General features: G+C 34.5%; 1 protein-coding gene across 1 annotated transcript in view; it reads right to left on the bottom strand.

Moving 5' to 3' along the window:
* Positions 1 to 15619, bottom strand: part of macrod2 (mono-ADP ribosylhydrolase 2) — a 667187-nt gene that overhangs the window by 171918 nt on the left and 479650 nt on the right. The window contains exon 7 of the mRNA XM_067422444.1: positions 14344 to 14374. Coding sequence (XP_067278545.1) covers positions 14344 to 14374 — 31 coding nt within the window. The remainder of the gene's footprint in view (positions 1 to 14343; positions 14375 to 15619) is intronic.

Below are 15619 nucleotides of genomic sequence, written 5' to 3'. Positions count from 1 at the left end.
CAGAAAATATAATGTTAAATATAATGCTAATATTCTATAATTAGTTTTTTTATTATATACTTGGAATATTTAATGCAAAATAACAATATAAAATAATAATATTATAATCTAAAACAATGTGTTATATTAATACATTATATTAATTATAAACATACTTTATGCAGTTAATTAAAGTGGTGGTTGCATGCGATTTCACTTTTTTAACTTTAGTTAGTGTGTAATGTTGCTGCTTGAGCATAAACAGTATCTGCAAAGTTACAGCGCTGAAAGTTCAATGCAAACGGAGATATTGTCTTGTAAAGTTACGGCAGTTTATTGCCTACAAAAATGGACGGTTTGGACTACAACAAGCTTCTTTTCTGGGTTGGTGACATCATAAACCCTAGCTAGTCACCGCAGATGTGACTTCTGCCTGTAATGGTAAGGGGTGCAAACGGAAGCAAACGAGCCGTTCAAAGGACATGGAGACAGCGGTGTGAAATAAAGGTCAAATATAAGAAAAATACAGCGTTTTAAAAGAAAAGAAGTATTAAGACATGTTATACTGCACCCCATAAACACAACCAAACCTAGAAAAACTCCACGGAACCACCCTTTTAAATACTTTAAGAATTAATACTTGTATTCAGCAAGGACGGATTAAAATGATCAAACTTGACAGTCAATACATTTATAATGTTAATGTTATTTTGAACATTCTTTTGAACAGAAAAAAAGTCCATAAAAATGTTTTATGAGCACTACCTTATAATGATTTATTAAGGATTATGTGACACTGAAGACTGGAGTAACGATGCTAAGAAAAACTTTAGAGGAATAATTAGAGGAATAATTGTTTTAATAAAAGTTATTTGAAATTATAGTCATATTTTTTACTGCATTTCTGTTTAAATAAATGCTGATCATTTGGTGAACTTTTTCTTTATTTTTAGTGTGTATATTATATATATATATATATATATATATATATATATATATATATATATATATATATATATATATATATATATATATATATATATATATATATATATATATATATATATATATATATATATATATATATATATATATATATATATAGTTAAGTACACACACACACACCAGTTAAATCTGTGTTGCCGAGTGACAGGCAAAAACATCACTGCTCTAGAGGAGGAATGGGCCAAACTACCAGCAACAGTGTGTAAAAACCTTGTGGCGACTTACAGAAAACATTTGACCTGTTATTTCCAACAAACGGTACATAACAAAGTATTGAGATTAACTTATAACAAATACTTATTTTCCACCATACTTTGCAAATAAATTCTTTAAAAATCAGACAATGTGATTTTCTGGATTTTTTTTTCTCATTCTGTCTTTTCTGATAGTTGAAGTGTACCTTTGATGAAAATTACAGGACTCTCACATATTTTTAAGTGGGAGAACTTGCACAATTGGTGTCTGACTAAATACTTATTTTTGCCCCACTGTATATATATAAAAATAAATAAATAAAAACCTATCAATATTTTACTTTTGGATTTTATATAATAAGAAAAATGCTGATATGAATACAGGTACAAACAGCACCTGTTTTGTAGAAATGATTCCTCTGTTACCCAGCGAGTGGCGGCACTGACCCTGAAGGTTCATCTCGGCCCTCTGACGCCAGGGTGATAGGAGACGTAATTAACACATGGCTGAGGAGATGTTTTCCCTGTCTGTTTCACCTCTCTATCTGCTCAGCAGCCTGACACAGCGCTCTCCGTGTCTCCTGACGTCCTGTCTGGGCCTTTCAACACCAAATAATTTGGGGATCCGTTGGATGTGAGGGAGTCTCACACCAGCCCTCTCCTGTCAGTCTCTGCCCCATCTATTCCCTGTTTGTATGCTTCTGCGGTCTTCTAGCTCTCTCTCTCTCTCTTTCTGACAGGCAGAATCACTGAATGATATCTTCTCCTGGCTGGATGCCGTCAGACCTGAACTTTAGGTCAAGAATGTGCGTGAGAAACCGATAAACCTATTATCTCTCTTGAGAATAATCCCCATCCAGAACCATAGGAAAACAAGCACACTTTTGGCTCCTTTTCACAAGAAACAAAATACAGAGAAACAGATGAAATTGCTGTTTACAAACAAATGCTCGAGTGTGATGCTTCCTTGCTCTTCAGGTGACCCGTAAAATAGCAGTTTTAAATTAATGCTTTATTCAAATTGATCCAAAAATGACCAGAGCTGTGTGTAAGGGTTGAAATGCTCTGTAAAGACTTCCATCAAGATCAGTGGCTTTGGATGAATACAAGCTTTGACAAATTCACACGCAGTAAATCAACATTACCAAATATTATTACTTGTGCAATGAAATCGAGCATAGAGAATAAATAGATTTGCACCTTTGTTTGTTTTTTTGCGTGTATGTGTGTGTATATATATATATATATATATATATATATATATATATATATATATATATATATATATATATATATATATATATATATATATATATATATATATATATATATATATATATATATATATATATATATATATATAAACAGTTACCTTATATTTCTGAGCTGATCAATTTAACTACAAATATGTATATTATAATACAGTCTTGTGAAATAAAAGTACGCCCGTTTGAATTTTATGGTTTTACGTATCAGGAGGATATCATAAAAAATCATCTGGTTCTTAGCAGGTCTTAAAATTAGGTAAATACAACTTCAGATGAACAACAACACACGACTTATTACACTGTGTCATGGTTTATTTAACAAAAAAAGTCTAAATGGAGAAGCCATGTGTGTCATACTAAGTACAGCCTATGATTGACTAGCTTGTAGAACCACCTTTAGTAGCAGAAGTGATCGTTTTCTATGTGACTTCATCAGTCTCTCACATCGTTCTGGAGGAATTTTGGCCCACTCTTCTTTACAGCATTGCTCTAACTCATTGAGGTTTTCAGGCATTTTTTTATGCACAGCTCTCTGAAGGTCCAGCCACAGCATTTCAATCTGGTTGAGGTCTGGACTTTGACTGGGCCATTGCATCACCTTGAATCTTTTCTTTTCAGCCATTCAGGTGTAAATTTACTGGTGTTCTTGGGTCATTGTCCTGTTGCACGGTCCAATTTCAACCAATTTAGCTGTCAGACGGATGGACTCGCATTTGACTCTAGAATACTTTGGTATACCGAAGAGTTCATGGTTGACTCAAAGATAAGCTCAAATCATGCTTGACCATTGGTATGAGGTGCTTGTGCTGATTTGCTGTCGATGTGTGTTGTTCTGGAAGTCTTGTGGTTTGTTTAGAAGCCACATTCTTTTTAGAGGCAGCTTTTTCTCTGCAACCTTTCCAAACGTCAAACTTGTTCAGTCTTTTTCTAATTGTACTGCCGCAAGCTTTAAAATGTTAACTGAGGCCTGTAGAATTTGAGGTATAGTTATTGGGTTTTTTGCCATTTCTCTGAGCATTGCACAAATGTTTTCCTTTTGTGAATAATTTTCCTCACTGTAGAATGATGGACTAGTTTGGAAATGGCCTTGTAAGCCTTACAAGATTGATGGCAGCAACAAATACTGCTCTAAGATCATTGGTGATGTCTTTCCCCCTTGGCATTGTGTTAACACACACCTGAATACTCCACACCAGCAACCTGCCAAAACATCAGCTTTTATAGAGCATTTGATCATCAGCGCCCTGACTGCTACTCACCCTCTTAATTCCTATGGAAGCATAAAGGGTGTACTTCGATATCACACAGAATTTCACCATTTTGGCTTTATTTTTGTTAAGTGCAATATATCGTGTTGTTTTTCATCAGAGGTTGTATTTACCTCATTTTAAGAATGGTATAGGACCAGGTGATTTTTCCATTATGTCCGGATAAATAAAACCTATACACTGTAAAATAAATAAATAAATGTCTCCAATTGAACATTTTCTAGTGACTGATCACATCTAAATTTTTCAGTTGGAAAAATCTCAAAGAAACTCAATTCAGCCAACTGAAAAATTTAGATGTGATCAGTCAATTGAAAATGTTCAATTGGAGACCTGATATTTTTTTATTCAAAACGGTGTACTTTTTTCACATTACTGTATGTTTACGTAGTAAAATGTGTATTTAAATTGTTTGTATTGCTGGCTTTTTTATTCTTTTTTTTTAAAAACTGAAACGGTTAATGACTGTTGACTTATCAAAGATGATAGAACCAACATTTCTAAGCTTAAAAATGAAAGTGCGTACTCTCTCCTACATAAAGTGCTTTGAGATTAAACTTTAACTGTTTACTTAATAAATACGCACACTTGTTACTCGCATGCCCCTTTGAGAGAACACTGATGCATATCACAATGTCTTAAGGGCAGAAAACATGGCCAAGGACACTAGACTCATGTTCATTTTACGTCTTCAGAGTGTTTCTGTTTTTAATGTAAATTGATTGGTGCTTTAGTTCACAGGCATTAATTATACAGAGAGAGGGAAAAACGAGAGCGAGCCAAAGAGGTCACTGAGAGCCGTGTTATGTCTGTCTATAGAGATACAGGCAGGCTCACTAGAGGTCAGAGTTAACCAAGTTAAGAGTCAGAGCTCATTGAGAGGTCCCTCTGATCATACGTCTCTCCTCAGACTGCTTAACATGTTCCATACATGTCAGACAGATGCCCACCCCACACAAACAACTCGGATCAATCTCAACCCTCCATGGATTATTATTTGTTATGTTTTTTTCAGTGGATATGCATGCTGTAGTAGATACATAAAAAAAGGAGGCATTTGAGAGATATAAAACATGCAGTCAACTATAAACCTTATGCAAAGCAATTATAAAAAAGTGCATAAAAGCGCTGTGAGATGTAAAACATCTCAGCATGAGCAATCAAATAATCATAAAAGAAAACCTTGCATGACTTGTTTAAAACTTTTTTAATGAAAAACAAATTACTAAGTCTGCCTTTAAGCAACAATCTTTTTTTTTCCTCTTCATTTTTTATTTTTTTTGGTGACAGACTCCTCCTGAATATAATGCTACATATACACAAGAAAAAACAACTAAATTATTCAGTTGTCATAGGGACAAAAATATATTTTGGCATAAAAATAATGCAAAATACAGTTTCATGGTCAGAATGAAATATTTCTCAAAAAGATGTGTTGTCAGCTGATGGATGCCCACCAGTGTATGGGCTGCTGATGAGGACTCCAGGGAGTTCCTTTGCTTCTAATGTGAACAAACAGAGGAGAAGGATAGAGACTCTGCAGTGCACTATATAGGGTGTCAGCATTTTGTAGTGCTGTCAAAATTCTTAGTGAACAAATTTCATTCCATATATAGTTTACTGTTGTGTATATATAACACATGCTGATATATAGTGCAAAACTGATGCATGCACATACACGCCCCTGCAGAAAGCTACTGCCAAAACTCATTTTTAATAGTTTTAGTAGTGCAAATCATTTTTAATAGTTTACTCTGCTTAATCGAGTTTTACGTGCCTATTTGATTGCATTTTTAGCAACAGATTTCACATCGAGGGACTTATAATGTAGAGGATGATTCACATTTTCTGTTATTATCCGTAGGTGATATATTCATCTATGTCTAATCAAATAATATAATTCTTGCCTTTATTACTGCTTTATGGAAGGATTAGGATATTATGAGGTGCTTCATTAAAATAAGATTTTTCTGTATTCAAGTCAAAATCAACTTATGACCTTCTTTAAAGTGATAAAATGGTTACTGGATGACAACATCATAAAATATAATTTTAAATGATTGTCATTGTGCTTTCAAGAAAACTGATCTCAGAGCATTTAAAATGAATGTTACATGTAAGAATGCAGCAGCAAGATGTCATATTTATGTGAACTGCCTATGAATGGACACTAGTAGAGGCTACTAAATTATTAATGTGAAAAACATCTGAGACCGAACTGCAGGACCTGGAAAGACTGAAGAACTTCAAAATGGCCATGGATTTGCCTGATGTGAAAAAAAGTGAGGGAGGTGATGTCCAAACAAATCAGTATAACATTTGTCCAACTGGACATGTGGGTACAGGGCACATAAAAATATAAGAAGCTGAATGTGTCAGCTGGTGGATGAAGGTTCAGACACAAACAGATGCTGTCTCGGGTAACGTTCACAGAAATAAAAAGTACTGCAGAAGACAGGCAATAAACATTAATGAATAATACTAGTGTAGAAAAAAAAAGCTTAAGGGAGATATGACCCACATCTAAAATTGATAGAGACACACATATAGATGGCCAAACCAAGCCTGTCAGTGTGTGACCGTGAAAAGCCATATGTATGGGTGGTGACATTTTTGTCCCACATGCTAAAATTACCACCTAACATTTACTTTTCACTAAAACAAGTACAATACTTGGAATACTTGATTCTTATCCCCCGATAACAACCGGTAAATACTGATAACAGGCTCATCCAGGTAACTGAAATCAGCACTTTACACTTGCGTTTTCTCTTGGAAGTTTTGAGATTTGTGAGCTAATAAAATATTAAAACTCAAATCAATATGTTGTGTATAGTTATTTATAGTTATCAATATGTTGTGCATATGTCATCTGTTATCGCACTCACTCTCTCGTAACATACTAGCCGCTGCCATTTTGCGATGAGATATTTTTATTTTTTTTACAATGTAATGGATTATTACATGTAATGTAATGTATCGGATTATAAAATAAATAAAATGTGGTAAAATAAAATGAGGTATGACTTTAATGCCCATCTAGTTTGAACCTGCTGCTTGCTAGCAGCTACTCTCTCCATAGAAGCTTTGCATTTAAAGAGGTAATAAAATATTCAGACTCAATATTTTATGTCTAAGTATTTACTTATGTGGCAATTAGCCATGTAATAAGCGAGATAATGTACATAAAGCCAGTTGTTGCTGCAGAATAATCCTAATCTTGCAGTCAGGGTTTATTCTGCGAAAACAAATGGCTATACATTGTACATTTTCCCTTAAGCAAAATATTATTAGATATTTATTAATTTTTTCTCTGTTTTGATTTTTGTTGGTAAAATGTGACCTGGACACCTCCTTTTAAGATTCAACATAATAATAATAATCAGAATAAAATACTTTAAACAAACAAGTATATTTAAGTAGTGTAAATGTAGACTATTTACTGTTCCTAAGCAACATAATGACACAGGTGGAAGGTGAAGGATAGATTTTAAAAGCACATTTAAATAGAATGTTATGAAATAGTTATGTGTCGCCTATCAACAACCTACACATCCCAGAATAAACTTGAGTTATTAAAGTGATTATGTTCACAAACCACTATAATTTGAACAGGCAAGCATATGCGCAATTTGGAATAGCAGCAATAATAAATAGTCTAACCATTTGCCCTACCTAAAGCAGCAAAACACGTTTTCTTCAAACTCTGAATGTATTATTGCCTATAGGAAAGTGTAAATAAAAGTGCTCCCTTTATAATCACTAAACTGTCACTCAGTTTAATTCATCACAATCTCACAAAGTTCTGCTAATCGATTAAGCGGATATCTTATTTAGCCTACATAATATTATACTTTTTTTTTGTTCCAAGTTAAATAATACACAGAGTATTTGAGTCTGCAGATCTTAGCACTGGACAAAAACTGCCGATTCTATTTTGTGATTCTAACTTAAAAACGCCTGATTGGCCATTGCGTTAAAGAAATCATCAGATATGTTTGTGATTGGCTACATTGCTCAACGCTGCAAAAATAGATTGTATATAGAAAAATCTATTTTTTGACGCTTTCAAGAGAACAATCATCAAATCTATATGTTTTCAGTTTATGAGAGTATTCGCACGAGTGCAGAATTCAGTGAGTTCAGCTCGCGCTCTAAACAAACGCTTCAGCGATTACTAATCTTAACATCTCTGATTGGCCATTGCATTCATAAGCTCAACAGAGTCATGTGTGATTGGTTATAGTGCACAGATCTACATTTAATGCTGCAATCTTTTCATTCAATTTAAATTTTCACCTAGATTTAGTTTAATCGGCCCAAGCCCCCAGCCGTCCACACACTCCACCTATAATAACTTTGGTAACACTTTAGTATGGGGAACACATACACTGTAAAAAAAAAAAAAAAGAAAAAAAAAAGAGATTTTCACATTTTCTCCATTTGAACATTTCTAGAGACTGATCACTTCTAAAATGTTCAGTTGGCCAAATTGAAATTCTGTAAATTGATGCAATTGAATTCACAGAAATTCAATTTGGCCAACTGGAAAATTTAGATGTGATCAGGCACTAGAAAATTTTCAATTGGAGACCTGATTTTTTTTAAATTTATTTATTTATGTATTTATTTATTTTTACAGTGCATTCACTATTAACTATGACTTTTGCCTCAATAAACTCGTAATTTACTGCTTATTAATAGTTAGTAAGGTATTTTTTGTAGCATTTAAGTTTAGTTATTGGGTAGGATTAAGGGATGTAGAATAAGGTCATGCAGATATTAATATGTGCTTTACAAGTACTTATAAACAGCCAATACCCTAGTAATATGCATGCTAATAAGCAACTAGTTATTAGCAAGAATTAAACCCTAAAATACCTTTACATTAATAAATATATGTGCTTCAGTTTAAAACAGTTTAAAATGCGGCACATTGAATCAGAACTTAAAGTCAGAAATATTCATTTTATGAAACACAGTCGAATACACAATGATGTGTTCAGTGCAGGAGTCAGATGATAAATCAGTAATAAACTCTGAGCTGTCTGGTTGTCCGATTCATTCAGCGTACAGTATCTCCATGATTCAAAAGGAAAACTAGTGAGTTTATTTAGATTGATTCAGGCAATGCTTTGACCATTTCATAAAAAAGAACTCAAACTCAACCTGTTTACGAATCAGACATCACTAGCTGAACACTGTCACACACTGTTTACTGTTGTCACAAGCAATTGAAATTTCTTGCCTATTTACCATCTTACCGCACCCAATCTTTCTCTCATGTCACATTGAATTCAGACTGTGAGTTCACAGCTCAGCTAAAATATAAAATCTAGTTGCCGTAGGGCTGTAGATTTAGATGCCTCTCAAATAACTGTGATCTCTAAAATATGTCGTCAACCCTCAAAACTTCCTCGAGCAGTGTCAGACTTGACAATGATAAAACCATGAAAGTGTAAAACAAAATCTTCATCCATTTCCCTAGATGCAATTCTAAGATTTGCTTTTCCCTGCTTGTGCTGAGATAACCCCACATCAGTGTGCGATCAAAAAAGGCTCCCTCCTTAAGCCTGTGTTCACACCTCCACTCCTCAGAATAAAGCTCAGGCTTTAAATACAGCCCTATCCTGAGAGGAAAACCTTTATGATATCAAGGTAAAGAGATAAGGGGTTTGGCCCTAATGCACTACAGAGATGGACAGGGGAATCACAGAGTGAAGATGCTTAGTCGGCTGACCCTGGCTGGCCCCGAACAGCCACATGGATGCATTGTCTGGATTACTGTTACCTATCTCACACCACCAGAGTCGCAGGCACAAAAAATAATAATAATAAAACACACACCTCTGTGTCAACACACCTCTTGTCCAGCTAAGAGATAGGGCAACTATTTGTCAAGCAGGGTTGTGCACCATTCAGGAAGGAACTACAATTTCTGAAGGGATTTTTACAATTGAATTACAATCCAAAGTCTTCTTAATTTATGTCAGGAGTGCAAAATAATTTTCAATATTTTGAATATATTAATTAAATTAATTCATATTCTCTCATATCTGCTCTGGTTTATTTCTGTTCACATAGATGCACTAGACAGCATCTATTAGGGCCCTTAGCCCAAATTTGCAAATGTTTGGAGAAGTAATGATTTAATCTCGCGTTTGCCAAATATTTCATCACACAGCATATAATTTCTCACTGAATTATGCAACCTGAAGAGCTGAAAACTCAATCTCTCCTGTTCCAGGTTTAGTGTGAGTTATGACTCGCCGAGCGCTCATTCGGTTTGAAGCTGTCAATAATCTTACTGTCAGTCATCCCTGATTTTCTAGATAACTATGTCCTGTACACTTCCTCGTTCTAAGCTCTGTGACAAACAAACCCAAAGAAACATTTCTGCACGTGAAACAAGAAGCTAATAAACACACAATTACGATAGTATATGGTTTATTTGCTGTTTAATATCAATAATATAGGCTTACATTAAAAATGCTAAGGTGTAGCGATTAGCTGCATATAAAAGGCTAACACATCATATTAAAACATCATAATGACTAAAACCCACATTAGATTGCGATCAGAAGTTAATAAAAACATTTGAGGGAGGTTTAAAGTGAGTTTTAAGTAAAAGTGTCATTTTTTATTATTTAGTTTTTATTTAAATTGTGTTATGCAGCTTGATGCTATTTGTAGCTCTAATGCAGCTGTCACACCATTCTATTTTGTTAAAATAATTAACAAAAGGTCCCAAGAAAATAGGTGGATTCATCTTTAGTGGGATCATAGATGGGCAAGCCATGTAATGCCAGAATAAAGCCCAATAATGGCTGACTGCAAACAAAATAATAATAATAAAAGAATAACGAATCATACCCAGCAGAGGTGTGAAAGGTTCGTCAAGTGAGAACAATAGAAACATGAATGGGATAGTTCTCCTCGCCAGATGTTGGACAATAGACAGGGCAATATAATATTTTATAAGCATCTTATCAACCTTCTCTCAAAAATCTCACATGACATCGTCTTCGAAAATGATTCATACAATTAATAGTTTTAGAGATAACCTCAGATTTAAAATGATGGTTTAAAAAATGTGAAGAAGAAGAAAAATGCTTGCAGACTGTACATGCAGACTAGCGTTTGATTTTATACACTTGTGTCAATGGGTCTGATTGAAAAACCTCAATTCAATAATTAAAAGGTGTCTCTCAATTATTTTGTCCATATGGATTTAGTTTTCGATGTTACAATTTATATGCAAGTCTAATGCATCACGATATGTCTACGATATGTTCAGAGAGCCTTTCATGTAACCAAATTAAACAGCCTCTTATGCTTTAGGAAGGTCTGTGCTATGAATATCGGATTAAAAAAATAATAAATCATGCCATATCACCATGTGTTCACAAACCTGAAATGACCAGACCATGATATGGTGATGAATGTTTCAAGTCAATATACTCAATTGAGCTGGATTATGAGGTAATAAAGAGCTCTCTTCAAATCTAATGAGTGGCATGTTTTGATGTCAGACAGCCCCTCTCCTTTCTATGACAAAGTCGTTGGACGGTAAAACCTCACAGGCACAGAACAAGTTTTTCTCCCCAAGGCTTTGGTGAAAGATGAACCTGGGTCTAATTTATTTTCTCTTTGTTGCTTATCTAAAGGCGGGGCAGAATATATCATGACAGATTGTGACAGCGCCATAAGAAGGAGGCTGTTAAGATGCCGGCATGGTTCAAATGTAATTGCAGTTTTCTCCTTTTTGACTCCGTCTATCTCGCTTTCTCTCTCTGCAGGCTAAAATAATAATGGAGGAATTAACCTGTGGGGTTCAAGGCTATTGGATTAGAGCTCTCCCTGATATGAATCTTACACACAAAAGTTCTGAACAGCATCTTTAAGCTGTCAAAGTTGGAATAACTGTAGGGGAGACCGAGGGCAACTGTAACACTAAATATCTTCATTCGAAGACGAGGTACGAGTGAAGACACATGCTCAGTGCAATTATCCGTCTGCCTGAGAACAACTGATTTTAAAGAACAAAAGGATTTTTTTTATTTTTTTTATAAAGGGATCGAAGGATTTTTCCTCTTCTGTTTAAATGTATTATGCTTTTTAAACAGAAACTTTTCAATTTAGTCTGTAGGTTGTTGGTTAAAAGTTGGCATGTTAGCACTGTAGCTATCATGATCATTATTTTATTATTATCCCCAATCTTAATTAAATTATACAAAAAAATAATAGTTAGAATTAAATTAAAAAAAAAATTCTTTATGTACAATGATATTTTAGAGCCAAATTAAAATATTTCAAAATAAATATATTCATATATATATATATATATATATATATATATATATATATATATATATATATATATATATATATATATATATATATATATATATATATATATATATATATATATAAACAATCTCAATAGTGCAACATTTTAAGATTAAAACAATAATATTTTAAAAATGAAGATAAAATGTCAAAAATTGTTTTAATTTTCAGATTTTCAGTGATAATCAATATTCAGATCTCATAACAGAGACAGAGCTTTAATACTACAACTATATATATATATATATATATATATATATATATATATATATATATATATATATATATATATATATATATATATATATATATATAATTATGTGGCACTAAAAAGCTGTTGCTTTTTATGAAGCAATTGCATATCCCGGACGGAGGGAGGAAAAAGTAAATGATCCAGACAAAGTAAAGGATGATGCAACCTCTGTCCACCTCTGTGCTTTGCCTGTGTCCGCACTATGTAAGACACTGATAGATTTGCCAGTTCTTCCCATCCTCTCAGAAAAAGAAATAACCTGTTTTAACCCGTCTCTCGTGGCATTGATTGATAGGCTATGAGCGTTGGACTTAATAACCTCCATCATACTATCCAACCCCTCTGCTGGCGGCAGGCTCCAGTTTGTTTATGGGTGGCATCTCCTCCAATACGCCATGTGTGTGAAAGCTCTACCTGTGCTAATGGTGTGGGCTGAGGGATTGGACTGTCAGCTGGGAGTGAGGCCTCATTTTTCTACCTGCCTGCTGTCCACGTTTCCAAGCCCACAGAACAGCCCCTTTACGCCTTACCCTCTGTCCCCCGATCATCTGTCAGCCTGGACCCCAGCTCCCATGATGCAGCAAAAAAGAGAGATGGGGTGTCAGCTCGGGTTGGCTGTGAGTGACAGCGCTACATGTTCGATCAGGGTGCATGGGGCTGGTTAATCTGGTGATGGGGCCACATGGATTGAGTTTGTCTCGCTGATTTAGCTTATTCACAGTGAAGAAGCGAGCAAAGTTCCTTCGGCTTATTTAGGAATCTTCTTAAAGGCAAACATTTATGGCTGCCACAGTAGCATATGAAAGCTCAAGCGTATGAAATAAATGTTTATTAAATCAAACATAATTGCATCCTGAGTACTGAGGTCCCAAAGGCACTTTCTTGAGGGACAGAACCTTGTCTACACACACACACACACACACACACACACACACACACACACACACACACACACACACACACACACACACACACACACACACACTTGTAAAATTTTGTTTGTTTACTTAGTTAGCAAGGATGCATTAAATTGATCAAAAGTGACAGAAAAGACATGTATAATGTCTTTTACATAGATGTTCTTTTGAACATTGATTATATATATATATATATATATATATATATATATATATATATATATATATATATATATATATATATATATATATATATATATATATATATATATATATATATATATCCTGATAAAATAAAGAATCCTGATAAAATGTATCACAGTTTCCACAAAAATATGAATCAGCACAATCAAACCAGCATATTAGGATAATTTAAAAAAAATAATAAAATAAAATAAAAATAATAATAATAATAATAATAATAATAATAATAATAATAATAATAATAATAATAATAATAATAATAATGTTACTTTGATATAGCGCTTTACGTGGAAGGTTAAATCTTCTCAACCACCACCAATGTGCAGCATCCACTTGGATGATGCGACGGCAGCCATATTGTGCCAGAACGCTCACCTCACACCAGCTGATTGGTGGAGAGGAGACCGAGTGATGAAGCCAATCAAATTTGGCCAGGATGCCGGGGTTACACCCCTACTCTTTATCGAAGTACATCCTTGGATTTTAATGACCACGAGTCAGGACCTCGGTTTAACGTCTCATTTCTGAAGGATCATGTGACACTGAAGACTGTAATTAAAATTCAGCTTTGCCATCACAGAAATAAATTACATTTAGAAAATGGCCATTTTAAATAAGAACATTATTTCACATTACCGTTTTATTGCATTTTCAATCACTCAAACGCACATCTTTTTATAACACAAGAACATGACATTAATGCTGGGAGAGTTTAAAGACACAAGATTGTAGAGGTAATTTGTCAATAACCCTTTCAATCCTACAATATAAATACACATTTAGTGAGCCTTCATTTAAGTTGCCATAGCAATACCGGAGTTGCACACATTCTTCTTCATACACATGTTCAGAATCACACACACATTCACAGAAAAGGTTTAGAGGATGAATAGACATTTTGCTTACCATAAATTCCTGTCGATATGCATGGAAATGCCTGTAATTGAAAAAGAAAAAGAAATAAATAAGCCAACTCTGAAATTAAATTCACATAAAATCAAATAAATTCTGACCTAAACTAATAAAGAATGAGAAAACCACCTTACACCCTGAAGTTAGTTGTTAAATGTACAGAATTCAGAGGGGCAGGCAGTGAAATGAGCCCAACCTTACATTTTTCAGCCTTGATTTGTTGTCTTTTCCAGTTCCTGCTAAGCTTGCATTTTGATAACATGCATGGATGCAATTAAAGCCAACTCTATAAAATTCTACTGCGTGAATGGTGTGATTGAGAAATGTGACGTTTAGTGAATGTCAAATTCTTCATTAATAGCCTGTGGGAATAGCTGCTTAATGTAGCCTTACACCAAACATCAAATATGTATTACTGGATGTCCCTCTTGGTTAAATTTGCGTTAATTTGCGTGCCATGCCCCCCTTCCCCTCCCCGCGAATGCGAGCGATTTGAAAAGTAAACGCGCTTTTGAAAGTGATAACAAATGCATAAAATGCACACAGAAACCCAAATCCTCCACCCTGAGATATTTAAACCAGATTTTTGTGCCCTGGTCCCATATGCACAGGCATACCCTGCATATGCACACACACTATACCACTCATGTAAATCAGTTTTTGATAACACATATTGCTACAATCCCCACCTATAGGCTTTGCTAACTGCTTTTGACATACACCCAGTGATAAAAATCCATTTTGATTTACTACACCTAGCTAGAGACTTCAAAAGCAACATTTTGCCTGTCATCCGGTGTTGATCTAATTAATCTGAAAGTTAATACAGTCATATTTCAGTATGTCAAGACACATAGCTGAAGGAGAGGTGGCCTTTGGGAAATGTGCATCAGTCATAGGATGCATCCAGAAAATGTGCACAGCAATTCAATACTCCTGAAAATTATAATTGATCGACATTACAATATCCTGGATAATTCTGAAGGGTAAATAGGGCCTAAGATAGGAGCCACTTGGAGTCTAGGAAATGTTCAGATCTGTTATGATGATGGAGTGCAGCTCTAGGCCGTCACAATCTCTGAGGAAAGTTACAAACTCAACACACTAGGAGGCAGATCAACACGAGTTGGCAAATGTTGACAGTACAGGTGAACATGGCGATCCCGAAGTTTCTTTTTACCTTATCTCAGTTATGGAATTGGACGCATGATTGACTGAATGAGATATTTAGATCTAAATTGATTAATATTGGACTGTAGGTTACATCTCC

Source organism: Pseudorasbora parva, chromosome 17 (genome assembly GCF_024679245.1).
Source record: "Pseudorasbora parva isolate DD20220531a chromosome 17, ASM2467924v1, whole genome shotgun sequence".
Lineage (NCBI taxonomy): Eukaryota > Metazoa > Chordata > Actinopteri > Cypriniformes > Gobionidae > Pseudorasbora > Pseudorasbora parva.
Note: the sequence above shows the minus strand (reverse complement) of the source record. Positions and strands in the feature narration are given on the sequence as shown.